The following is a 25,296-nucleotide window of genomic DNA, read 5'->3' on the forward strand; positions in this document are numbered from 1 at the left end:
TCTCTCCAGCTGCGCTGCACGAGGCTTGATGGGGTTGTTCCCTGCCCAGACCTCGCGCCCCATCTTTCTCCAGCTGTTGCAATGCCCTCCTGCCCTGGCCTCAAGTGCAAATCCTTTTTCCATATCCAGTTGCAATGTGCGTGCACGTGGCTTTATTTGTCTGCCCTGGGCTTTTTCATAACCTGCCAGGCATCCCCTTTCTCCCACCCCCCTTCCACCTACGTAGGGAGTGACTGGGTGATCACTTACTTGTAGGGTGACCATATGAAAAGGAGGACAGGGCTCCTGTATTTTTAACAGTAATATAGAAAAGGGAATTTCAGCAGGTGTGAATTGAAGAGGGTGAAATTCCCTCTTCATCACAACACTTAAAAGTTGCAGAAGCCCTGCCCTCTTTTGTATCTGGCCACTCTACTATAGCTAGTGTAGCTTTAACTGTTGTGATGAAGAGAGAATTTCACCCTCTTCAATTGACAGCTGCTGAAATTCCCTTTTCTACAGTACTGTTAAAGTTACAGGAGCCCTGTCCTCCTTTTCATATGGTCACCCTACTTACTTGCATAAAAAGTTCCATTGGGTTCAGCTGTTTTTGCTAAAGTTGTTAAAGCCCAATGAAGATTTTAGTTGCTTTTTTCTACACTGTTCCTAGCTCTACAATATTTATTTATTTTCAGAAAAAGGGCCTTTGGAGAGAAGGGAGTTGCAATCCTGAGCACTCGGGACCATCAAGTGTAGCAACCTGTGCACTGAAATAGTGGGGTACAGTAGCAAATTTTAAAATATGGATCGGTTTGTGGTTAAGATAAAGAAAGGAGCAGACAATAACCGAAGAATAATGGAGCGTCTGATTGACATTGTTCTGTGTTTGGCAAAAGGTGGGAGACCATTCAGGGGTCACAATGAAAAAGCTGACAGTGTTGAAAAAGGCTTATTTCTAGATCTTGTCACTATGCTCCAAAAATATGATCCCGTAATGGCAGAGCATGTGCAACATTCTCCTCGAAATGCTACCTATCTAAGCAATCGTATCCAAAATGATTTAATTGTGGCCTGTCACAATGTTGTGCAACAACAAATTATTTCTTCACTAAATGGAAAAATGGTTTCAATAATTGCCGACGACACTACTGACTGTGGACACCATGAACAGATGTCCATTGTGGTGCGATATTTCGACAATGAAAAACATGGTCCAGTTGAACGTTTTGTATCTGTTCAGAGATTATTAGCAGTTGATGCTCAATCTGTTTTTGACCAGTTAGATCAGGTCCTTGGCATTCTTAAAACTGACTGGTCTTCAGTGATGTCTGTCTGTTTTGATGGTGCATCTACTATGTCTGGATGTACTGCAGGAGTTCAAATGAAATGTAAACATCGAAACAGTGAAATACTCTATGTTCACTGCTATGCACATTGCTTGAACCTCGTCCTAGTAGATTCATGCACTTCAAGTCAACAAAACAGAACTGTGTTCCATTTTTTTGGTGTTATTCAGACTCTTTATGCTTTCATGGAGGGGAGTGCTGTGCGACATGCAGTATTGGAGAAAATTGCACAAGACATAGGATCCCAGTTGAAAACTTTGAAGTCACTGTCAAACACAAGATGGGCATGCAGAGCAGAAGCAGTGGCTGCTGTAAAACAAAACTACTCCGTCATTTTACAAGCTTTAAAAGAGATAAATGAAACAACTCGCCTTGCTGACGATAAAATAAAAGCCAAGGGCCTTATCCATGAACTAAATTCATTCAAGTTCATCTTTGCCCTTCATATGATGCACCCTATTCTCCAGATGGTGGTAAAAGTGAGTAAGGCTCTTCAAGCTCCAGAACTCAACCTACTGACTGCAATGACAGGGGTGAAAAGTTTGCGTAACTCTTTGGCTGCGATGAGAAGTGACCCAGAACATTTTAAATCTATTTTCAATGACAGCGTGAAAATATGTGGAGAGCGTGATATATCTATTCCCCCAGTTAAGAAGAGAAGAATATCTACTCGGATTGATGACATGTTTGAGTCCCAGCATCACTTTGATGCAAAAGAGGAGCAGGAGAGAATAACTTCCTTTTACCCACTCCTAGACTCAATGATTACTTGCATTGACCAGCGATTTGAACAGGAGACTTGTGAAATTGTGACTGCAGTGGGAAAGCTGTTGAGCTTAGACATTGGCAGGGATGATATTAGAATCATTTCCAAAAAATTTAAAGTGTCCTTGGATGAGTTGGAAGCTGAAGTCAGACTGCTTCGGGGTTATGAAGGATCTGTTCCTAAAGGTAGCACTACAAACACCACCAGAGAATGGCTTGATTGGCTAAAGGAATCGGATCGGTCTTCCATGTTCCAGGCCTTTTACAAATGTATTCAATGTTTTGTAATCTTGCCTGTTACAAGCTGTTCATGTGAAAGAGCATTTTCGAAACTAACACATGTAAAAACCAAACTAAGAACTACAATGTCCCAACAGCGACTCGACTCACTCATGATTTTGTACATTGAACAAGAATTGGTTTTGTCAGTTAATTATAATGATGTTATTGAGGAATTTAAGTCCATAACACCTGGTGAGCGACGCCTCCTTTAGGACAGGAAGATCAAGAAACTTGAATCTGCTTTAGTAAGTTTGGATTAGGTCATTATCTGATTAAATTTAAAGATGGTGAAAATTGACTGTATCTTTATATATGCCTGGTTATTACTACAGCCAAAAAAAGTATTCAGAGTCTCCGTTTCAAAATGTGTATTTTTAAAGTACAGATTACTTGTTAATAACAAAAATACAGTTTACTTCAGTTTTCGTTTATTTTGTTTGTTTGATGAGTGAAAAAAGTCCTTTATTACTGTATATTCAATCAATGTTTACCTTAAAAAAAACAACCCCTGGCTGAACCCCCTAATGAAATGTGCTGCGCACGCCTATGGTGGGAGTTGGAAGTGCCAGGCAGAGAACGACCTTGACGAAGCCTCCCAGCTCGCTCACTCCCACCGAAGCCTGGGCCTGTGGAACAGTTAGAACAGAGTAACACAAACAAGAACTTAAGAGCAAGACTGAGGCCATCTGGGAGGACGCACCAAGATCCTTCGCAGGACTGAGGGATACAAAAGGCATTAAGAGAAAATAAAAGTTGCAAAAACCCAGGTTCCTCTACCCTACCTGCACTTTGACTTCTCCAGGCTGTTCCTCCCACCCCCTCTCCTTCCTATGCTTTGGCCTTCCTGGTCCTTTCTCTCCCTCCCTCCTTCTCTTTTTAAACACTCTTCCCCCAATACAGAAATTACTGCCTAAGTCTTGAAAAAATGAAACTTAACCGGGGAAATGGAACTTCTTCTCTCAGGGATACCCCCTCCCAACAGAAAACTCCAGGCCTGAAGTTAGGCCTGACTTTATTTCCTTGCCTTTGAAGGCCTCAAAACTTCACACCGGCAGACCCCACCGACTGGGAAGTCTAATGAATAGCAGAATACATTGATTAAACGGGAAATAAATGCAGCATAAAGATGCTTTGAAAGGGTTTGAAAGAAAAGAAAGTCATTGAAGTAGCTGTTGCACACAAAGGTTATGCCATACAAATCTAGCTAAAATGTCACACTATGGGCGTGTTCAGACAACATACTCAACCACGGCTAGACCGCTGACCTTTTGCAGCAGAAGGTTGGTGTTAAACCGTGGTTATGTAGCCACCATAGTTTGGAATGTTTCACACGACATGCTAAGCCATAATGTTTAGCTTAAGGTGCTTACCCACCGTGGCTTAAATGTCTCGTCTGAACAGGGTCACTGTTGGCTCAACCTGATCTTCCACCAGCCGACTTACTGCAAAGCAGCTTCTCACTTTCTCGCTGTCCTGCTTGTTCATTGGGTCTCATTAAGACCACGTCACGGGGAAATGTAATACATTTATATTGTATTTTGTATTTGGGTTTTTAGATTGTTGGATGTTTTATTATGTTCTTAATGGTTTTAATTTTTGTGAACTGCCCAGAGAGCTTCGGCTGTTGGGCAGTATAAAAATGTAATAAATAAATAAAATAAATAAATAAAACACATTCCTATGTATGCAAAGGACAGGAGGCAGCCTCAGGTGGTTCCAGATGACAGTAACCTTCAGCAGTAATTGATAAAGTTGGATATCAAGGAGAATGTTTACAAATAAAATGGTGATCTCTAAAAACTCACAAGGAACTAGAGTTACAATGTGGAGAATGAGATATAATATAAAGAGAAGACAGAGTTATTTCTGTTTACCCTGCTCTTTGCCCAAAAGGGATTCCCAGAGCACCATATGAAGGCAGTCCCTCCCCTCAGGCTTATTATGTAAAATACCCTAAAGGAAAAGGGATTGGGAAGGCGGAGGGGAAGAATTCACTTGTTCCCTGCATTTTTGCTTTCAAAGTTCAGCCTGTGGGATAGCAGGAAGATTTAGGGCTCTTCCTGATCAAGACCCAGGACAGGCAGCCTAGTTCAGGGGGAGGAGCTGCAAGGAGGAGTGATTAAAAACCCAGTTTCCTTCTGCTTTTCTCAAAAAGGAGGCAAAGTTACTGAGATGCTTCAACAGATTCCAGGGAAAGCCAGAAAAAGCCAGGGAAGCTGGAGTTAAGCAAAGATGCCAAACAGTCACATCCAATTCCAGTGGACATGTGGTTCCCAGAACCAGGGATTCCCAGGACCACAAAACCTGTTCTGTTCTCACTTTTAGCTATTTATTAATTAAAACCCAATTCTGAATAATAACATGGCAGGTGAAGGGAGAATTTTTTTTATTATTTATTACATTTATATACCACCCCAAAGCCGAAGCTCTCTGGGCAGTTCAGAAAAGTTAAAAACAGTAAACATTAAAAAGGTATACAAAATTTAAAAATCATCAAAAACATAAAAACAACAGTATAAAAACAACAGTATCCATTTAGAAGAACTCATGATAGGAGTGTTCCATTGTTCAGGCAATAGGGTGAGGCGGGAGCTAGAATCTTATTGGGGTACAGGGAACACTCCATCCTAATAACCATAGTTCTACGTCTTGATCAATGATTTTCTGCTCCAACACTGCTTCTTTATAGATCCTTGTCCCTGGTATGCCAAGTCAGGAAAATAGAAACCGAGTAACAACTGAATGTTCTTTTTCTTTTCCCAAGCTGTTGAAAAGAAGTAGTATGGGAGTCATTTGGAGCCTTCTCCTTGAAAGCAATTGGGCATGAAGAAGAACAAGAGACCTTTGGAAATCAAGAAGAACCAAACTATCAATTAGGAAATCCATCAAGGAATGGAAGGGAGAAATCCTCTGCTTCTCAGTGTCCTGATTTCCATGAATCCCTGACCCTACAAGAGCGCAAAGCAAATAGAAAGAGAAAGTGTTAAGTGTGGGGGGAAATACTTGAAGACCAATTGAAAAGAAAATATTGCAGAACCTGAACAGGGAAAAAACGAAATATATGCCTGCTGGGTGGGAAGATGTTCAGTAGGGGCACCTTACTAAACATTGAAGAACCCACTCAGCGGAGAAAACCTACAAATGTATAGCGTGTGGAAAGAGCTTCCATGTAAGTAGTAGTCTTTCCTCACATCAAAGAATCCACACGGGGAGAAACCATATCAATCCATGGCGTGTGGAACAAGCTTCCGTGTGAGCAGTAATATTTCTTCACATCAAAGAATTCACACAGGGGAGAGACCATATAAGTGCATGGAATGTGGAAAGGGCTTTAATTATAGCAGTCAACTTACTATACATAGAAGAACCCACACAGGGGAGAAACCATATCAGTGCATGGAATGTGGAAAGAGCTTTAGCAAAAGCTGTACCCTTACGATACATCAAAGAATACACACAGGGGACAAACCATACCAATGCATGGAGTGTGGGAAGAGCTTCCGTGAGAGCAGTACCCTTAGAATACATCAAAGGATCCACATAGGGGAGAAGCCATATCAATGCATGGAGTGTGGGAAGAGCTTCCGTAACAGTAATACCCTTAGGATGCATCAGAGAATTCACACAGGTGAGAAACCATATAAATGCATGGAGTGTGGAAAGAGCTTTAGCCTAAGCGATAGCCTTAGAATACACCAAAGAATTCACACAGGAGAGAAACCATATAAATGCATGGAGTGTGGAAAGAGCTTTAGTACCACCAGTTACCTTACTATACATAGAAGAACCCACACAGGGGAGAAACCATATCAATGCATGGAATGTGGAAAAAGCTTCCGTAACAGTAATACCCTTAGGATGCACCAAAGAATTCACACAGGTTACAAACCACATCAATGCATGCAGTGCGGGAAGAGTTTCTGTGACAGCAGTACCCTTAGGATACATCACAGAATCCACATAGGGGCCAACCCATATAAATGCATGGTATGTGGAAAGAGATTCCGTCAAATCAGTCACCTTACTATACATAGAAGAACCCACACAGGGGAGAAACCGTATAAATGCATAGAGTGTGGAAAGACCTTCAGCCAAAGCAGCATTCTTAGTGGACATCAAAGAATCCACACGGATGAGAACCCATATCAATGCATGGAATGTGGAAAGAGCTTTAGGAACAGCAGTAACCTTATTATACATAGAAGAACCCACACAGGGGAGAAACCATATAAATGCATGGAATGTGGAAAGAGCTTCAGCACAAGTAGTCACCTTAGGATACATCAAAGAAGCCACACAGGGGACAAACCATATAAATGCATGGAATGTGGAAAGAGCTTCAGTGTGAGCAGTAGTCTTTCTTCACATCAAAGAATTCACACAGGAGAGAAACCGTATCAATGCGTGGAGTGTGGAAAGAGCTTCAGCACAAGCAGCAGTCTTAGGAGACATGAACGAATCCACAGAGGGGAGAAAGACCTTCAGGCAGGTCAGTCAACTTACTAGAGCTTCTAAAGTCTCCAGAATTAACCTGGTGGGTGTTTATGTGTTTATCTCCACATTTGGAAGACGCTGAGTAGGGTGAGGGGTAGCTTTCATATTGACTTCTGTGGCAAACCAATAGGAATAGCCACAGTGGTGTTCTCCAGTCGCAGTGTTCAGGGAAGTGGGAAACACTAACTGGTGGCTGCTGAGAAGGAGCGCGTTTCCGCTCGGACCCATAGAAGTCAATGATCTACATTTCCACAGTATGAAAGTGCTGCTGGGCTGGCAGGCATCATGACTGAGAAAGCTTCTAGACCTGAGTAAGGCACAGGCAGGCTCTTTATTTCAGTGGTTGGGTGCAAGGTTGGGGGGTCTGTCCAATAGATCTGGAGTGCACCAGATTGGAGAAGGCTGGAGTGGTGATTTTTAAAAAAATAATCCTAAATAAAATCAAGGCATAAACTGATCTAATTCAAACTTGGTGGCGCTAAAGCCCTCCTTAAGATCTATCACTTTGCCATGTTTCATCTTTTTATAAAAAATACACAATGTAAGCATTTTTAAGCATTTAAAAATTCCTAAAAATCAAAGCATGAACTGATGTGATTCAAATTTGGTGGGGCTAAAGCTCTCAGTAAGCGCTATCACTGTGACAAATTTTATCTCTTTATCTTTAAAAATGAGGGAGCTGTAAGCATTTCTGGTAATACCAGTTACCTGAATACTGAATGGTTCTTCGAGGAAATTTGACGAGGCGGAGAGAGGGGAGAGGCTCTGAAATCAAGGCAGAGAATCACCTCTATGGAACTTCAGAACAGATTTCTAGGCAGAGAAGACCCACTTTGCACACCCCTAAACCATACGAAACATCAAAGAACCCACACAGGGGAGAAACCACATAAATGCATGGTGTGTGAAAGAGCTTCAGCATAAGCAGTTGCCTTAGTACATCAAATTACCCCTACAGAGGAATAACCACAAAAATGTATAGTGTCACCAAACCGTTACTTTATTAGCTAGGTTCATACCAGCTTTGGCAATTGCAGTTGTTTTAATTAATCATATTTTTGTTGCATTTTCTTTTCTTGTATCCACAGAGAGAGAGATTTTATTCTTATAGAACCTCTGCTTTGCAGTGTCCTGATTTCCATGAACTCCTGTTCCAAAAGATCGCAAAAGAAACAAGTTGAAAGTGTGTGTGTGTGGGGGGGAATACTTGAAGGTCAATTAAAATGATATTTATTTGTCATTGCCTTTGGCTAGTACAATAAATTTTGAACTTTGATTAAAAAATGATATTGCAGAACCCACACAGGAAAGAAAGCATATCAGTGCACACTGTGGAAAGAACTTCAATAGCGGTCACTACCTAAATTTACATCAAAGAATTGACAACCGCAGTAAAACCATATAAATGTATGAAATAATTCAGTGAAGTGGATCTCTTACTTTCCATCAAATACACTAGACAAGGGTCAAACTGTATCACTGCATGGCATGTGGAAGTCATTACTTAATAGAGACCAAAAACACAGGAGAGAAACCTTATGAATGTAAGGAGTGTAGAAGGAGCTTCATTAGGAGTAACTTATTTCACATCAAAGAACACAAGGGAGAAACCATGTCAAAACTTTAATACACATCAGAGAATCCATACAGGGGAATAAACCATATAAATGTATAGTGTGTGGAAAGAGCTTCAGTGAGAGCAGTAAGCTTAGCGGCCAGTAAATAACCCATACATGGCAGAAACCATGTATGGAGTGTGGAAAGAGCTTCAGTAGTGGTGCCACACTTACTGGACATCAAAGAATACACGTGGGAGAAACCATATAAATGCATTGAGTGTGAAAAGAGCTTCAAGCAGAGCAGCCATCTTTGTACACATCGAAGAATCCGCACAGGAGAGAAACCATATCAATGCATATTAACAGTTGTAAAGCATGGAATAGCGGAGTCATATAAATGCTTGGAGTGTGGAAAGAGCTTGAGAATGAGCAGCAGCCTTCACATGAAAGAACCCACAGAAGGGAGAAACCTTATCAATGCATGGCATGTGTGAAGAGCTTCAGCACAAGCAGCAGTCTTAGGAGTCATGAATGTCTCCACACGGGAGAAACCTTATAAATACTTGGAGTGTGGAAAGAGCTTCAGAGTGAGCAGCAGCCTTACTTCACATGAAAGAACCCACAAAAGGGAAAGACCTTATCAATGCATGACATGTGGAAAGAGCTTTAGTCAAATTCAGGTCCTTAATAAACGTCAAACAACCCACGGAGGACAGAAACTAGGTGCTGCATGCAAAAACAATTATACTTGCTGAAATTCTCTTTTCAATGGTGACCTACTTCTGAGCTTTCCACTGTTTCTCAGAGCTGTCACTGGCAAGTGTTTTATTAAAATATGTTTTCAAAAGCATATTTTCACATTTCTACAATAAAATGGGGCTTGTTCATAAGTAAATGTGTTACTTCACATCAGGCCATTAGAACCAAATTCCATTTTATTCCTGCACTCATCACGGTGCCATGATGGAAGTGAGCTTAAAATGTGAATATATCAAATGTAGGAGCACTTGTAATGCTTATAAAAGCAGGGCCAGGGGAGGGAGAAGAGAAATGGTACTCGTTCACAACTGAAATTATACCTCAGGGCCATCTAAAAATCCCAACACCATTAAATCAAGGGCCTAAAATTGTCTCTCTGCCCCCACTGGCTGAAGTTAAGCTGCTCAAGATCCCAAAACCATCTGGAAACCTAATGGAGTTTCAAGGAAGGCAGGTGAGAAGCGCATCAGTAAGTTATGGGATTTCTGGCAAAACAGGATTGTCTTTCTGAGCAAGGGAAACAAAGCTGTTGGCTCTTTCATCTCCCCTGGAGCCCTGCAGATGAAGGTTCCTTCTCCCAACTTCCTTCTGGAGAGAGAAATCGGCCCCTGGGAATATTGTAATGGTGCAGTGTGCACAGGGGGAAGAAAAGGGTTCATGGGGAGGCTGCTTCTTCCACTCAAGTCTTCCAAGGGTGAAATGAACTTTGGTCTGGTTGCATATATATTATATCTGATATCTTCAGACAGTAGGTCTACCAGTTGTCTGAAGGTATCAGAGTCGAAGAGCATGGTTAATATTGGGGGCGAGGTACTGGAGTTGGTGTGCTGCTTGGGGATGGGATGGGGAAGAAAGGGAGGGTTTAATTAAAGGTTAATCTCATTGGCCTGGTTCAGACCACAGGCTAAACCACGCTGGTTAACCACAAAATGGTTAAAGGAATGCATTAAGGTCAATGCATTCCGTTAACTATTTTGTGGTTAAGCAGCATGGCTTTAGCCTGTTGACTGAACGGGGCCATTCTTTTTACTGCGGGTTACTCCCTAATAATTATTCCCATATATTTGCATATGTAAATGAGCATATGCAAATATGTGCCATTTTAATTTATTTTTTGTCCTATGAGCCTGTGTGCCTTTTAGGCATCGAGCACCGCCCCTCTGGCTCCTGCCCGGAGGGAAGCCAAGGCTCCTCACTTCAACCAGTGGGTTTGTTCTCTGTTTATGTGTCTGTATTGATAAAGAAGATCTAATCTTGAAAGTAAAGAAAACACAAACCTCAGGAAAAGAACTCGGCCATATCACAGACATGATCAATAAATTGACAAAAGCCAGGTTGGCTTCAATAGGGGCCTTCCTGCCAGAATTCAACCATCACAGAGCTCAACACTTTGATCCAGCCACATGAAGATGACCAGCCACAGAAGATGACCAGGCTCATCTTCTCCTTTATCTAAACTCCCAGATACCCCTTACTGGGCAATTTACAGCTTTCTGATCCAGGGCCGGCTTAACAGCATTATAGGCCCCGGAGCAAAGCAGTGCACTGGGCCCTGCCTACACAACCACTCACAGGAATAAAAACGTAAATTATTGATAAAATAAACTTATTTATTGGTACCTCCAACAAAATCAGTGATTTGACATTAAAAAAAAAACACATGCTGTACAGCAAAGATTAATCAATACAAACGTTTGGACAATATAACATGAGCCTAGAACTTGGAAAACAAAAATTTCAACATAAAAATGGTACTTCGTTGGTAAAATTTTGGTCTGTACATAGATTAGCATGGGGCCCCTAAACATCTTGGGGCCCCTGGGCAACTGCCCAGCGTGCCCGTGCATTAAGACGCCACTGTTCTGATCAACTTTTGTTATTTACAGCGTCCTTGATTGCCTTTTATCAAGTGATGGCTGGCGCTGGTTATGGCTGTAGCTTCTAGGACTGAAATGTTTATGTTAAATAGTTTAGTTTGCAATACTGGAGGTAGCACACAATCATCAGGGCTAGTAGCTATTGATTGCCAAGTCTTGAAAGATAGCAGAGTCTGGCCTTCAGGAAACTAGAAGCTGCCTTCCCTCCTACACGTGTAGTACCTGAATAAAGCTGTTGAGTTGGTGCCTGCCTGGAGCATCATCATCTTGCTGTGGTCATTGCCTGTGATTAGCGTGACGATATGAAAAGGAGGACAGGGCTCCTGTATCTTTAATAGTTGTACTGAAAAGAGAATTTCAGCAGGTGTCATTTGTATATTTATTATTGCATTTAGATATGGAGAACCTGGTGAAATTTCCTTCTCTATGCAACTGTTAAAGATACAGGAGCCCTGTCCTCCTTTTCATATGGTCACCCTACCTGTGACAGTATGCAAAAGGGCTTTTATATTAGGTACGAGATTGTATTTTTAAGGCTTTAAAATCTTTGCAAACCTCCCAGAGAGCTCTGGCTATTGGGGAGGGCGCTTCTCCCATCCAGTCCTTCAAGGGTTAAACGAGCTGTGCTCTGGTTCCTAGAGAGGCCAGAAATGTTTTTAAAATGTGCCGGGAAGACAAGCGTGAGTTAACTTCGTTCCTCTTCCTGGTAGGGAAAGCGCACCCTCCAGCCCGTGGATCTCAATGGTCAGGAGGGGAGTTGGATCCAGGGGCGGAGAAAGAGGTAAAAATGCAACATGGGGCTGGGAGGGAGAGGAGACGGGGGTTGTTGTGTTTGTTTTTTAAGATTTTGCATTTCAGGGCGGTTTGGAGGTCCAGGGGCTGAGCCCTGCCATCCAGCTGCGGAATCAGCCCCGAACATCTGCTGGTTTTATTCAGCCGCCAAGTGAAAACATGGCTTTTTAACAAAGCCTTTAATGGTTAAATTCACTAACATGGCACATTGTTTTAACTGCTTTTAAATTATATATTGTTTTAACTTGGTTCATGGTTTACAGTGTTTTTAGCTGTGGGCATATTTATTGTTTTATACTGTATGCGCTTATCTGCAAGCCGCCCTGAGATCTTTATGATATGGGGCGGGATACAAATGTTTTAAATAAAATAAGTAAATAAATAAATAAATAGTTTCTCCTGCACCACTTTGAAGCCATAGCAACACTAGGGTAACCATATGAAAAGGAGGTCAGGGTCCCTGTATCTTTAACAGTTGCATAGAAAAGGGAATTTCAGCAGGTGTCATTTGTATATATGGAGAACCTGGTGAAATTCCTTCTTCATCACAGCAGTTAAAGCTGCAGGCTCATCTTCTCCTTTAAACCTGCTTTAACTGTTGCAATGAAGAGGAAATTTCACCAGGTTCCCCATATATGCAACTGACACCTGCTGAAATTCCCTTTTCTATGCAACTGTTCAAGATACAGGAGCCCTGTCCTCCTTTTCATATGGTCACCCTAGGAGATGCTGCTTGAGGTTTACTTTAGATAGGGTTTTTATGTTTTAAGTGTCTGGATACTTTAGGGGAGACCAGCTGCAGCAGGTTTTAGAACGGGATTAATGGTTTTATGGTATGATTGCTTGCTGCTAACCTTTCCTTTGTACTTTACCTCACACACACCCCTTTCTCTCTCCTTCCCCTCTCTCCCTTCCCCTTAGCTTTTCCTGCCTGACCAGAGCCTTACGAGTTAGATTTTAGTTTGTGTAAATAAACCTGCTTTGGTCCTTAAGGTAGGTAGGTGGGTGTGGGTGGGTGTGGTTTTATTTCTCAAAGGGCTGGCTCTTCTTGGCTAAGGACAGGGCTAGGGAGGTGGCTGTCCGGGAATTAGGATGTTCAGTCTGGAGCCTACCTTGCAGGGGCGCTAAGTGGACCTCAGCCTTCCTTCATACTCCTGAAGGAATACTTAAAGGATTCCTTTAAGTTACTAAAAGGAATACCCAAAGGGAGAGTGTACTCTCAGGTTGCTGTAAAGGATTTTATTGATGTGTTTGCATGCACGTGTGTGTGTGTGAGAGAGAGAGAGTGGGTATGACTGACAATTATTATAGGAGGCAGCAGTTGACAAAGTCAAACAATTATTTAATGCACAAGGCACACAACTGCTAAACTTACTATAATAATTAATTAATGTACAATACTGGAGTAAGAGAACCTTTTACCACATTTTTTTTCCTCATCTATAACAATTAGTTATTTAAATTCCAGACATATAACATCATCGGTGAGGCTGAGATAACATCATTACTGATACAGCTGAATGAGAAGTGTTTGAACAACAATTAAACCATCAATGATTGATTGATTACATTTTTATACTGCCCAATAGCTGAAGTTCTTGGGGCGGTTCACAAAAATTAAAACCGTGAAAAGCATAATAAAACAACTAATGGTCTAATAATAATAAAACAACCAACATCCGGCTGGACATCAGGAAAAACTTCCTGACTGTTAGAGCAGTACGACAATGGGACCAGTTACCTAGGGAGGTTGTGGGCTCTCCCACACTAGAGGCCTTCAAGAGGCAGCTGGACAACCACCTGTCAGGGATGCTTTAGGGTGGATTCTTGCATTGAGCAGGGGGTTGGACTCGATGGCCTTATAGGCCCCTTCCAACTCTACTATGATTCTAAAAACACAAATACCAAATACAATATAAAAAGCACAACCTGGATAAAACCGCACAGCAGAAATTGATATGGATTAAAATATGGAATTAAAACAGGAAAATTTAAATTTAAGTTAAATTAGGCGTTAAAATACTGAGAATATAAAATGAAAGAGCACAACACTGAACAGAAATTCTTTGTACAGAAGAAATCAGCAGTTTTTGTATTACAGGCTTCCGGTTTATTTTCAACATATTTCGCGAGTTGCTTCATGAGAGATTTTTTTACTATTAACACTGTCGAGAAGGGTATTGCCATGGACAGATAGAGGGACCCATTCCTCAACTCCACATTGAAACTCACTTGAAGTCTGGCCAGAACTCTAAAGCCTCAAGAAGCGGTGAATTTCTCATTACAGCACTGCATCTTGTTATCTCAGCCTCAGCGATGATGTTATATGTCTGGAATTTAATTAACTAATTGTTATAGATGATAGTATATGTGATAAAAGATTCTCTTACCTCAGTGATGACGATGAGTTTAGCGGTTGTGTGCCTTCATAGAATCATAGAATAGCAGAGTTGGAAGGGGGCTACAAGGCCATCGAGTCCAACCCCCTGCTCAATGCAGGAATCCACCCTAAAGCATCCCTTACAGGTGGCTGTCCAGCTGCCTCTTGAAGGCCTCTAGGGTGGGAGAGCCCACAACCTCACCAGGCAACTGATTCCATTGTCGCACTGCTCTAACAGTCAGGAAGTTTTTCCTGATGCCCAGCTGGAATCTGGCTTCCTTTAACTTGAGCCCGTTATTCCGTGTCCTGCACTCTGGGATGACGGAGAAGAGATCCCGGCCCTCCTCTGGGTGACAACCTTTTAAGTATTTGAAGAGTGCTATCATGTCTCCCCTCAATCTTCTCTTCTCCAGGCTAAACATGCCCAGTTCTTTCATTCTCTCTTCATAGGGCTTTGTTTCCAGACCCCTGATCATCCTGGTTACCCTCCTCTGAACCCCCTCCAGCTTGTCTGCATCCTTCTTGAATTGTGGAGCCCAGAACTGGACACAATATTCTAGATGAGGCCTAACCAGGGCCGAATAGAGAGGAACCAGTACCTCACGTGATTTGGAAGCTATACTTCTATTAATGTGCATTACATAATTGTTTGACACTTATTATAAACACCAAACATTATATGATTGAACAATGACTGGAGAGACCCAGGTTCAAATCCCACCTCTGCTCTGTACTTCAGTGGATGACTGCGTCCCTGCTCCTCTCTCCTGCCTAGCCAACCTCAAAGTGTTGTTGTGAAGTTTCCCCACCCTGAGCGCCTGTGTTTAAAACTAACCCTACAAGGTAGGTGAGAGCCCTGCTATTGGGAAAAGATTCAGCAGACAGCCTGGGTGCCTTGCTTTGTGCTGAGGGAGTGCGAAGGGTCTGAAAGAATTCGCCTCTTTCCGTCTCTTTTGGCAAAGTAAAAGGTCTGAGAACACTACTGTTTCTCCCACACAAAGTTTTAAATCCTGAGGTAAAATAAATAAAACGTGCACAAAAAGTTACCCAGTTATCTCTTCCCTTTTTCACACTGAGGGCAATAGTGTCTGTAGGGAGATTATTTCTGTCTGTATGGGAATGTCTGTAGGGGAGATTATTTCTGAGTAGCAAATTCTCTTTTTTCCTTTCAGTTGCTGGTAGCCTTTGAGGAGGTGGCTGCATAGTTCATTGAGGGGAGGAAGGTCTTCTGGATTCAGGCCAAGGAACTCTGTTAACCGAAGCCATGCTAAAGAATCATGGGAAGATGGCTGCTCTTGGTAAAGATGCTTTTCCCCTGGTTGCTAGGAGCCAAAGGGGAGAATTCCTATTCTTGTTACTGTGCTGTAGGAATGCCAGTGTGGACATGGGTGCCTGGGCCATATTATTATTATTATTATTATTATTATTTATTTATTTATTTATATAGCACCATCAATGTACATGGTGCTGTACAGAGTAAAACAGTAAATAGCAAGATCCTGCCGCATAGGCTTACATTCTAATAAAATCATAATAAAACAATAAGGAGGGGAAGAGAATGCAAACAGGCACAGGGTAGGGTAAACAGGCACTGGGTAGGGTAAAACTAACAGTATAAATGCGCTGGAGGTGTATTTTCTGGAAGACTGGGCTGGACCTGAGCTTGGCTGCTGCCAGTTTGAAACAGTGTCAAATCGGATTTTCACAATTGTCATGTCTTAAAGTCAATATTGGATTTATATCCCACCTTTTTTCCTCCAGGGAACCCAAGGCAGCATACATAATCCTCCTCCTCTCCATTTTATCCTCACAACAGCCCTGTGAGGTGGGCTGGGCTGAGAGTCTCTGACTGGCTCAAAGTCACCCAGTGAGCTTCCATGGCCGAGTGGGGACTAGAACCCGGATCTCCGGGCTCCCAGTCCAACACTTTAGCCACTATGCCACACTGGCTTTCTATTGTGTTTGGATGACACAATAGCCAACCCTGCCCTTATAGTCCATTCCACGGATGAGTATTTGCATGTTGTGCTTGGGATTGGCTATTCCTCCCTCCCTCTCTCCCACCCCCCTTCTTCACCCTCCCCACCAAATGGCAGCGCTGGTTCCCCCCATACTGTATTGGGGTGCCACCATTCCATGCTTTTCACCATTGCAATCCGCTTGTTTGACAGCCTCTCGCTAGAGCCCAGGCATCGGTGGTTGGGAGGAGGAGAAGGAGGAGCAGAAGATGCTCCCAGAGTGCAGGACACGGAATAACGGGCTCAAGTTAAAGGAAGCCAGATTCCAGCTGGACATCAGGAAAAACTTCCTGACTGTTAGAGCAGTGCGACAATGGAATCAGTTACCTAGGGAGGTTGTGGGCTCTCCCACACTAGAGCCCTTCAAGAGGCAGCTGGACAACCATCTGTCAGGGATGCTTTAGGGTGGATTCCTGCATTGAACAGGGGGTTGGACTCGATGGCCTTGTAGGCCCCTTCCAACTCTGCTATTCTATGATTCTATGGTTAAGAGTTGGAGTGGGGAGAGAAGCTGCCCCGCTTCCTTGTGGCTCCTACACATACCCCAGCCAGAACTGGGGAGCAGCTCTCCTCCCTGCTGGTTCAGGCTTGTGGCGGTCGTGGAGGGACAGGCACCACAGCAACATGGAGGTGGGGGAGCTTCTCTTCCCCCCCCCCCATTCCTTGTTGCTGCAGCAGCACCCGACAGCACGTGTCCCTCCGCGGCTGCCAGTTCGGACTGCAGTGGCCGCGGAGGGACATGCGCCACATCACCAGCTACTTGCCAGTTTGATTTGACGCAGAGGCCGGGGAGCGTTGTCAGCTGAGGACCGGATGGTTTGATTTATTACATTTATATACTGCCCCATAGCTGAAGCTCTCTGGGCGGTTTACAAAAGTTAAAAACAGTGAACATTTAAAAGTATACAAAATTTAAAACCATCAAAAACATAAACAGTATAAAAACGGTATCCATTTAAAACCAACAGTTCTGGGGTCCGTTAAAAAACAAACGAACTTAGCGTTGTTAAATGCTGTTAAATGCCTAGAAAAAGAGAAAAGTTTTGACTTGGCGCTCAAAAGATAACAATGTTGGTGCCAGGCAAGCCTCATTGGGGAGATCATTCCATAACTGGGGGCCACCACTGAAAAGGCCCTCTCCCTTGTTGCCATCCTCCGAGCTTCCCTCAGAGTAGGCACTTGGAGGAGGACCTTAGATGTTGAGCGCAGTGTAGGGGTAGATTCATGTCAGGAGAGGCGTTCCGTCAGGTATGGTGGTCCCATGCCAGGCGGAGGGAGGAAGGAGTACATCCTCCTGCAACCTGTCCTCCGTTCCCCCATTAGTTTTGAGGCGGAGGGTGGAGGGAGCTGGCTCTGACAGCTCCCTCTGCCCTCCGCCTTGAAACTAATGGGGTTGGACATGCTGTGGATGAATATCATACCCAGTCGGAGGATGGTATCCCTCCACATGGCATTCCATTTGTTTGACACTGAGGCCAGGGAGACCAGACAGCACAATAATCAGTTCATTATTTTTAGAAAATAACCATCCATGGGGTGGGTTTTCCCCCCACAGATAACACAACAGTCAACAGTGGATTGTAGTCTACCATGGACTGTTTAATCAACCATTGACTATTATGTCCTCTGAACATACTCAGGCTCCTGGTGCCCCAAATGTCTCTGCCTGAGGACTCCCCTGCTGACTGGGAAGTAGAATCATAGAATAGCAGAGTTGGAAGGGGCCTACAAGGCCATCAAGTGCTCAATGCAGGAATCCACCCTAAAGGAATAGCAGAGTACTCTGATTAAATGGAGAGTGAAGTGTTTTAAAGCATAAAGTTGCCTCGAGAAGGTTTTACCCTTAAAGGTGGCCTAAATATAATTTAGAAAGGAAGGAAGGAAAGAAGAGAGAGACAGTGAAGTGGCTGTTCCGATGTTTACAGCACACAAAGCTAGCTAAAATTTAGCATTTCATTGGCTCCCCCTGAGCCCTCACCAGCTGAGTTGCTGAAAAGCAGCTTCTCTGTTCCCTGCTGTCCTACAGTGGTGGCCAAAATTTTGGACACTTTCTGAAATTTTCATGTTTTGCAACTTCGCATGCTTACAGAAAATGTTCTGTTTCACGAAATTCAAAATCAATTGAAAGAGAATGCAATGCTGAATTCAATACAAAAAGCCAATGCAAATATCTGCAGTACAAAAAAAAGTTATGCTTACTTTAGTCTAAAAACAAATAGGTGTGATTGAGTGAAGAAGCGGATTGGAATTGCAAACCCTACTGGCCAATCACAGTCCTTGTTCTGGGAACCAATCACATGGCAGTAGCTGTGATATATCATGTTTCAACTTGGGGAAAGTCCGTTTTGCTGTTTGTTCTGTAACTGAAGCACAATTGGAGATTGTGTGAATATTTGAAGTATTTCTCAAATTAAAAGTGTATGTAAGTACATCATAAATAGAGCAAGGGCACCAAAGAAAAGAGTTGATTGGACACCCAGAAAAAGAAGCAGGATTGTTGTATTACGTGAATCAGGTCTTTCAACTGATATATAAACATTTTAATTTCATGAAACAGAACATTTTGTATAAGCATGCAAAGTTGCAAATCATGAAAATTTCAAAAAGTGTCCACAATTTTGGCCACCGCTGTACTTACATGTACAGTGGTGTAAAGATCAAGTCACTGGGGAAGTGTCTTCCTTTGTATCCAAAGCAGAGGAGGAATCAGCCTCAGTCCAGCATCCAGGAGAAATGAAACCAGTTATAAATTAAGAAGAGGGTTTAAAAATACAATGGGGAAGTCTGAAGACTCACAAGGAATATACTTACAATCAAGGGAAAGAGAGAGGATATAAAGAGAAAAAAGAGGTTCTTTATTTCCCCCCTGATCCTTAGAAAACAAAGGGGTTCCCAGAATGGCTTCCCAAGATCAGAAATCAGTCAGTCCCACCCCCGAGGCGTACAGCCTAGAAGACACAAGCCTAAAGGAAAAGGGATTGGGAAGGAGGAGGGGGGAAAGCCAACTTGTACGCAAAGTTCTTAGCTTCGAAGGTCAGCATGTAGAAAAGCAGGAGCATAGAGAGCTAAATCTCAATCTTCTGTAGGGTAGCTGTAGGGTAGATGGCTCTCGGCCAGAGCTGAGTCTTGGAACAATATAGGGAGCCCTGCTGCTGATCCCTCTTCCTAATTTTTGGAAGGAAGGAGGGCGGGCAGGCAGGCAGCAGCAGCAGCGGTAGTGATGGCCAGCAATTTGGATGGCTTTAAAAGAATGTTTGATAAATTCCTGGAGGAGAAGGCTATGTGCTACCTCCAGTAAGCCTATATGTACGAATTGCTGGTGCTTGTGTCCTGCTTGTGGGTCCCTGGTTGACAACTGGTTGGCCCCTGTGTAACCAGAGTGCTGGACTCGATGGAGCCTCGGTCTGATCCAGCAGGACTCTTCTTAAGTTCTTAAGTGTGGTGTAGTGGCTAAAGTGTTGGGCTGGGAGTCAGGAGATCTGGGTTCTAGTCCCTACTCGGCCATGGAAGCTCACTGGGTGACTTTGGGCCAGTCACAGACTCTCAGCCCAACCTACCTCGCAGGGTTGTTGTGAGGATAAAATGGAGAGGAAGAGGAGGATTTTGTATACCGCCTCGAGTTCCTTGGAGGAAAAAAGGCGGGATATAAATGCAGTAATAAATAAATAAATAATACTTATGGGTTTTCTCCCTTTGTATGCTCTGAAATTTATGCTGGGCGTGGGGAAATGTTCAATAAAGATATGGTCTCCTGTTTCCATTTTTTTTCTAAGAAAAAATCATTCTGAATTATAAAATGGCAGGTCAACGAAAAAGAATTTGCAAGAAGAATTTCCATTGCCTAATAAAGCTCTTTCCATTCTAAGAACTTTATTAGGGTTCCATAGCCACCATTTATCTACCTTTTCTGACCCTTCATGCTCCAAACAGACAGAATTCTTCACACTCAGGAAAAAACAGCCTGGTGTTCTAAGTGAATGAAATTATGGTCTCCTGTTCAGGACCACAGTTTTCTTGACCAAAGATGTTCTGTTCCATGGTTTCTTACGTATAGATAATTGTCCCCACAAAGTACTTCCGAGTCTAGAAAACAGGACCTGGGTAACAACTGATCTTTCTTTTTCTTTTCCCAAGCAGGTGATGAGAAGGACAATGGGAATAAAAAGAAACCATCCATCATTTCCTTGGAAACAGTCAGGCATGAAGCAGAACAAGAGACCAAAGCAGAACCAGACTGTCACAAGGGAAATCCATCAAAGCCTGAGAGAGAAAAATCACCTGTTTCTCAGAGTCCTGATTTCCAGGAACAAATAATTGAAGATCAATTAAAATTAAGAAAACACTGCTCAGCCCACACAGGGGGAAATCTATATCAGTGCCTAACATGTGGAAAGAGCTTTAGCAGAAGCAGCAGTCTTAGGAGACATGAACAAATCCACACAAGGGGGAAACCATATGAATGCATGGAGTGTGGAAAGAGCTTCAGCCGAAATCAGACCCTCATTAACCATAGAAGAACCCACACAGGGGAGAAACCATATGAATGCATGGAGTGTGGAAAGAGCTTCAGTGCTCGTCAAAGTCTTATTGACCATGAAAGAATCCATAGAAGGCAAACACCATTCAAATGTATGGAATGTGGAAAGGAGTTCAGAAAGAGTAACCAATTTGTTACACATCAAAGAACACACACAGGGGAGAAGCCATATAAATGCATGGAGTGTGGAAAGAGCTTCAGCGGAAATCAGACCCTTATTAGCCATAAAAGAACACACACAGGGGAGAAACCATATCAATGCACAGAATGTGGAAAGACCTTCAGCTTAACCAGCAGACTTCATATACATCAAAGAATCCACACAGGAGAGAAACCATATAAATGCACGGAGTGTGGAGAGAGCTTCAGCCAAAATCAGAATCTCATTAAGCATAGAAGATCCCACACTGGTGAGAAACCATATCAATGCACAGATTGTGGAAAGACCTTCAGGTTAACCAGCAGACTTCGTATACATCAAAGAATCCACACAGGGGAGAAACCATATGAATGCACAGAGTGTGGAATGGGCTTTAGAACAAGGCACAAATGCAATATACATCAAAGAATCCATACCGGAGAGAAACCATATACGTGTATGGAGTGTGGAAAGACTTTCAGCTTAAGCAGTAACCTTAGGATACATCAAAGAATCCACAGAGGAGAGAAACCATATAAATGCATGGAGTGTGGAAAGAGCTTCAGCGTAAGCAGTAGCCTTACGGTACATCAAAGAATCCACACAGGGGAGAAACCATATAAATGCATGGAGTGTGGAAAGAGCTTCAGCATAAGCACTACCCTTACAGTACATCAAAGAATCCACACAGGGGAGAAACCATATAAATGCATGGAGTGTGGAAAGAGCTTCAGCGTAAGAAGTAGCCTTACAGTACATCGAAGAACCCATTCAAGGGAATAACCAAAAAAATGGTTAGAGTATAGATAGAGCTTCATTCATTCAACGACCTTTACTCAACATCAAAGTACTCACACAACAGTGAAGCCATATAAATCTGAATAGTGGAAAAAGCTTCAGTGAGAGCTAAGTTCTTACTTTACATGAAAGAACCCATACAAGAATGAAATTATTTAAACCTATACATTGTAAAATGATCTTGTCCATTTCCAAAATTATTTTCAATAATGAAGGGAGACTCTTCACTGCCAGCACAATTTTTGAACTAGATTATTATCATTAGGTATTATTATTTATGCAAAATATTTATGTGCTGCTTCTCATTTGAAAAAAAAACCTGGTTTACAAAGGAATAATTTATACATATTTGCACAATATTGTGTCCCATGTATTAGCCCATGGTGTACCTTCTGGTGGATTTTTTCCCCCTAAAGTTAAACTCTAATTATTAAAGAGGAATTGTTTATCCAGGATCTCTTGCCACTTCTGTTTAAGAGGGTTAAATCGCTACATAGGTGAGGTGCTTTGTAAGCCATAGTTGTTGAATACTTATTTCTTTTATTTCAGAGGTAATGTTTGCTTGGCTTTCCCCCCAGGAAATCAAAATGCAATTGATGTACATATATATGTCAAAATGTGGAGAGAAACGGGTAAAGTCATTGGTTTGCAATGTTGTTTTTATTGCTACGTTATTGTTGGGTTTTGTTGCTGTTCTATTGTGCCTATGGTTTTAATAATAATAATAATAATAATAATAATAATAATAATACATTTATTTCTTACCCGCCACTCCATTCTGATCGAGGCGGGGAACAACAATAAAATATATAAAACTGAATTAAAACATAATATACATTGTTAAAAACATCCTAAAAACATTCTAAAAAATATTTAAATTCCACTGGATAGGCCTGCCGGAAGAGATCAATCTTTTTTTTTTTTAATACTATTTTTATTGATTTTCAAGTAAGGACAAATACAATAAACACACAGAGAGTAGAAGAAAACACTCAACAACAATATAAATGTTCCCACAGCACCACTATAAAAAAGCATGGGTGTTCATTCCTTCAATAAGCACTTAGTACAGAAAAAGATGCAGGTTAGGTTAGAACTTCTGACCAAAAGGATTCCTGAGTTATTGGGGGGTCTAGGTTCGCTAGGATTCACATTAATAAATGTGAAAAAGTCCAACCAGTTTCCCAAAAATGTGTCTGATGTTGTTTCCCCTTTTGCTAACCTGCTATGTTGTGTCAATTTATCATTTAACGCAGTTTCCAAATCTTATCAAACCAGCGTTGATGGTCAAAAGCTCTGTCGCTTTTCCAGAATTGGGCAATTTCCCACCTGGCTGCAACCAGCAAATGGGTGACCAAGGCTTTGGGAATAATGTTTCTATTAGCATTCCTAAAAATAGAAAGTATTGCCAGTGCTGGGTCAGTTTCTACTTCAGCATGAATAATGTTTGTAATGGTTTAGAAAACCCTTGACCAAAAAGTTTTGACCTGTTGACATTCCCACCAAAGATGAATTTAAGTGCCAGGAACGGAGCAACCAAGCCAACAGTGCGGGGATATATTACCATTAATATGGTGCAGTCTAACAGGGGTGATATACCACCTGTGAGTGATTTTCAGAGTGAGCTCTTTAACTTTTGCTGATATTGTTTTATAGGGTGCTGATTGCCACAAGCTTTTCCATTCACCTTCAGTGAAACTGGTGCACAGATCATGTTCGCAAATCATTTTTAACTGTCCCTTATCTGGGAATTGACAATCCAACATCATGTGATATATATCAGAAGCTCCCCCTTTAACCTTTCTAGAATAAGTCAGGCAAGCTTTCTCAAATATAGTAAGCGAGCGTGGAATGTTATGGAATTGATATAGAGCATTTGCAAAAGAGACTATTTGCATTTTTTGGAGCCAGGTACAAGGGAGTGGGCTCAGTTTTGCCTCTAATTGTTGCATTGATATGATTTTTCCTTGTATAAAGAGATCACGAATGTGGAAAAAAACTTTTTCTTCCCAACCTGCAAATTGTCTATACTTAAATTGATCTCTGAATCGGGTGTGGTCTAAAATCGGGGTTGGGGGGGAGGGGATGGTGCAAACCATTTTGCCCACTTTGCCCATACCTTTAAATTTGCTTTCAAAAACGGGTTATTAATTGTTTGAATATGTTTTTTCAGTGTTGGAAGGAATGGGATCGCCCTGATCGTAGGGATGCAGGGGGCACTTTCAATTGACACCCACAGGATTGTTGTCTCATTTCTAATTATTTTGAGTAGTTGCCTCAATTGAAAAGCATCATGGTACAGCCTAAGATTTGGGACACCAAACCCCCCTAGTTTAGTTGGTCGGAATAGTGTCGCCTGGTTGACCCGGATGCGTTTGCCCCCTCCACTGAATGTGGATAGAGCTTGTTGCCAACGTTTGAACTCATTTCCAGGAATCTCTACTGGCAGGGTATGAAATAAAAAAGACAGTTTAGGCAACAAAGTCATTTTCAGGGCTGCATTCCTCCCTACCCAAGTTTCTTCCACAGTGTCATATCTTTTCTTAGCGTATTCCATAAAGGATCAAAATTGCGTATACGCAGTTGTTTGATTTCCTTAGTGATCTGAATGCCTAAGTATTTTAAACTGCCAAATCTTAAAGTGACTTTAAAAATTCGTTGAATATTTTTCTGTTCAGCCAAAGGGATATTAACACAGAGCAAATCAGATTTGTCATAATTGACCTCCAGACCAGCAACTTCCTTGAAGGTATCCAGATGTGTGCGAAGAGCAGGAAGAGCAACCTTAGGTTCTGTTAACATAAGCAATATATCATCAGCAAAAAGGTTGATGCAATGATGTCTCCCATTTATTCTAGGCCCCGATATAGCTGGGTCTGCCCGAATTGAGGTTGCTAGGGCTTCTATTGCAATGGCAAAGATAAGTGGGGAGAGTGGGCAGCCCTGACGTGTGCCTCTAGTTATTTGAAACCTTTTTGATTCCCGAGAGTTAACACATACTGTTGCCTTAGCATCAAAGTACAATTGCTTCAATACCTTAAGAAATTGATTACCAAACGCCATTTTATGAAATAAGCGGAAATTAAAAGGCCATTCCAAGCGGTCAAATGCCTTGAAAACATCAAGAGAAAACAGTGCCAAAGGAGACTTTTGGCTTTCGCTGTGGTGAATTAAGTTAAGTATCCTGCGCACTGAATCTGCTTAAGTGTTGACCTGGCATAAAACCTGTTTGATCTTCATCTACATATTCTGTTATAAACTGGTTCAGACGATGAGCAAGCAAGGATGTGAAGAGTTTAGCATCCTGATTAAGAAGTGCTATTGGGCGATAAGAGTTCACTAGGTGGGGATCTCGTCCTGGCTTAGGAATGGTTATCAAACCATTCTGGAATCTCCCCACCTTCTAAAATAAAATTAAATAATCTCACTAAATAGGGAGTAAGGGTGACTTTAAAAGCTTTATAAAATTCCCCCCCAAGACCTATGCCTGGTGATTTCCCATTTTTTAAACGTTTTATGGTCTCTTCTATCTCCTCAGCTCTTATGGGACTATTAAGAAGAGTTCTATGTT

The 25,296-nt window shown here is 42.1% G+C and overlaps 2 protein-coding genes across 2 annotated transcripts in view; both read left to right on the top strand.

Annotated features, from left to right (window-relative positions):
* The window catches only part of LOC134395607 (zinc finger protein 850-like), a 28,605-nt gene extending 20,220 nt beyond the window's left edge, over positions 1–8,385 (top strand). Inside the window, exons 3-4 of the mRNA XM_063121765.1 lie at positions 5,553–6,861; positions 7,955–8,385. Of these exons, the coding sequence (XP_062977835.1) occupies positions 5,553–6,861; positions 7,955–7,977 (1,332 nt within the window). The 3' untranslated portion in view covers positions 7,978–8,385. The remainder of the gene's footprint in view (positions 1–5,552; positions 6,862–7,954) is intronic.
* Positions 8,386–8,952: 567 nt separating this feature from the next.
* Positions 8,953–21,938, top strand: LOC134395608 (zinc finger protein 239-like). The gene is made up of 5 exons (XM_063121766.1): positions 8,953–9,012; positions 11,772–11,805; positions 20,389–20,844; positions 20,929–21,241; positions 21,410–21,938. Exons 1-5 carry the CDS (start codon positions 8,953–8,955, stop codon positions 21,708–21,710), a joined length of 1,164 nt encoding a protein of 387 aa, XP_062977836.1. The 3' UTR covers positions 21,711–21,938.
* The last annotated feature ends 3,358 nt before the right edge of the window (positions 21,939–25,296 follow it).

Source organism: Elgaria multicarinata, chromosome 3 (genome assembly GCF_023053635.1).
Source record: "Elgaria multicarinata webbii isolate HBS135686 ecotype San Diego chromosome 3, rElgMul1.1.pri, whole genome shotgun sequence".
In the NCBI taxonomy this organism is placed as follows: Eukaryota; Metazoa; Chordata; class Lepidosauria; order Squamata; family Anguidae; genus Elgaria; species Elgaria multicarinata.

What these genes read in the sequence shown, in the direction of transcription:
- LOC134395608 (XM_063121766.1), top strand. Translation starts at nt 8,953, where the DNA reads ATGAATGTCTCCACACGGGAGAAACCTTATAAATACTTGGAGTGTGGA. An exon ending in CCAGCCCGTGGATCTCAATG is followed by an intron (nt 11,806 to 20,388) that starts GTCAGGAGGGGA and finishes TTTCCCAAGCAG; the next exon opens with GTGATGAGAAGGACAATGGG. An exon ending in GATTGTGGAAAGACCTTCAG is followed by an intron (nt 21,242 to 21,409) that starts GTTAACCAGCAG and finishes AAAGACTTTCAG; the next exon opens with CTTAAGCAGTAACCTTAGGA.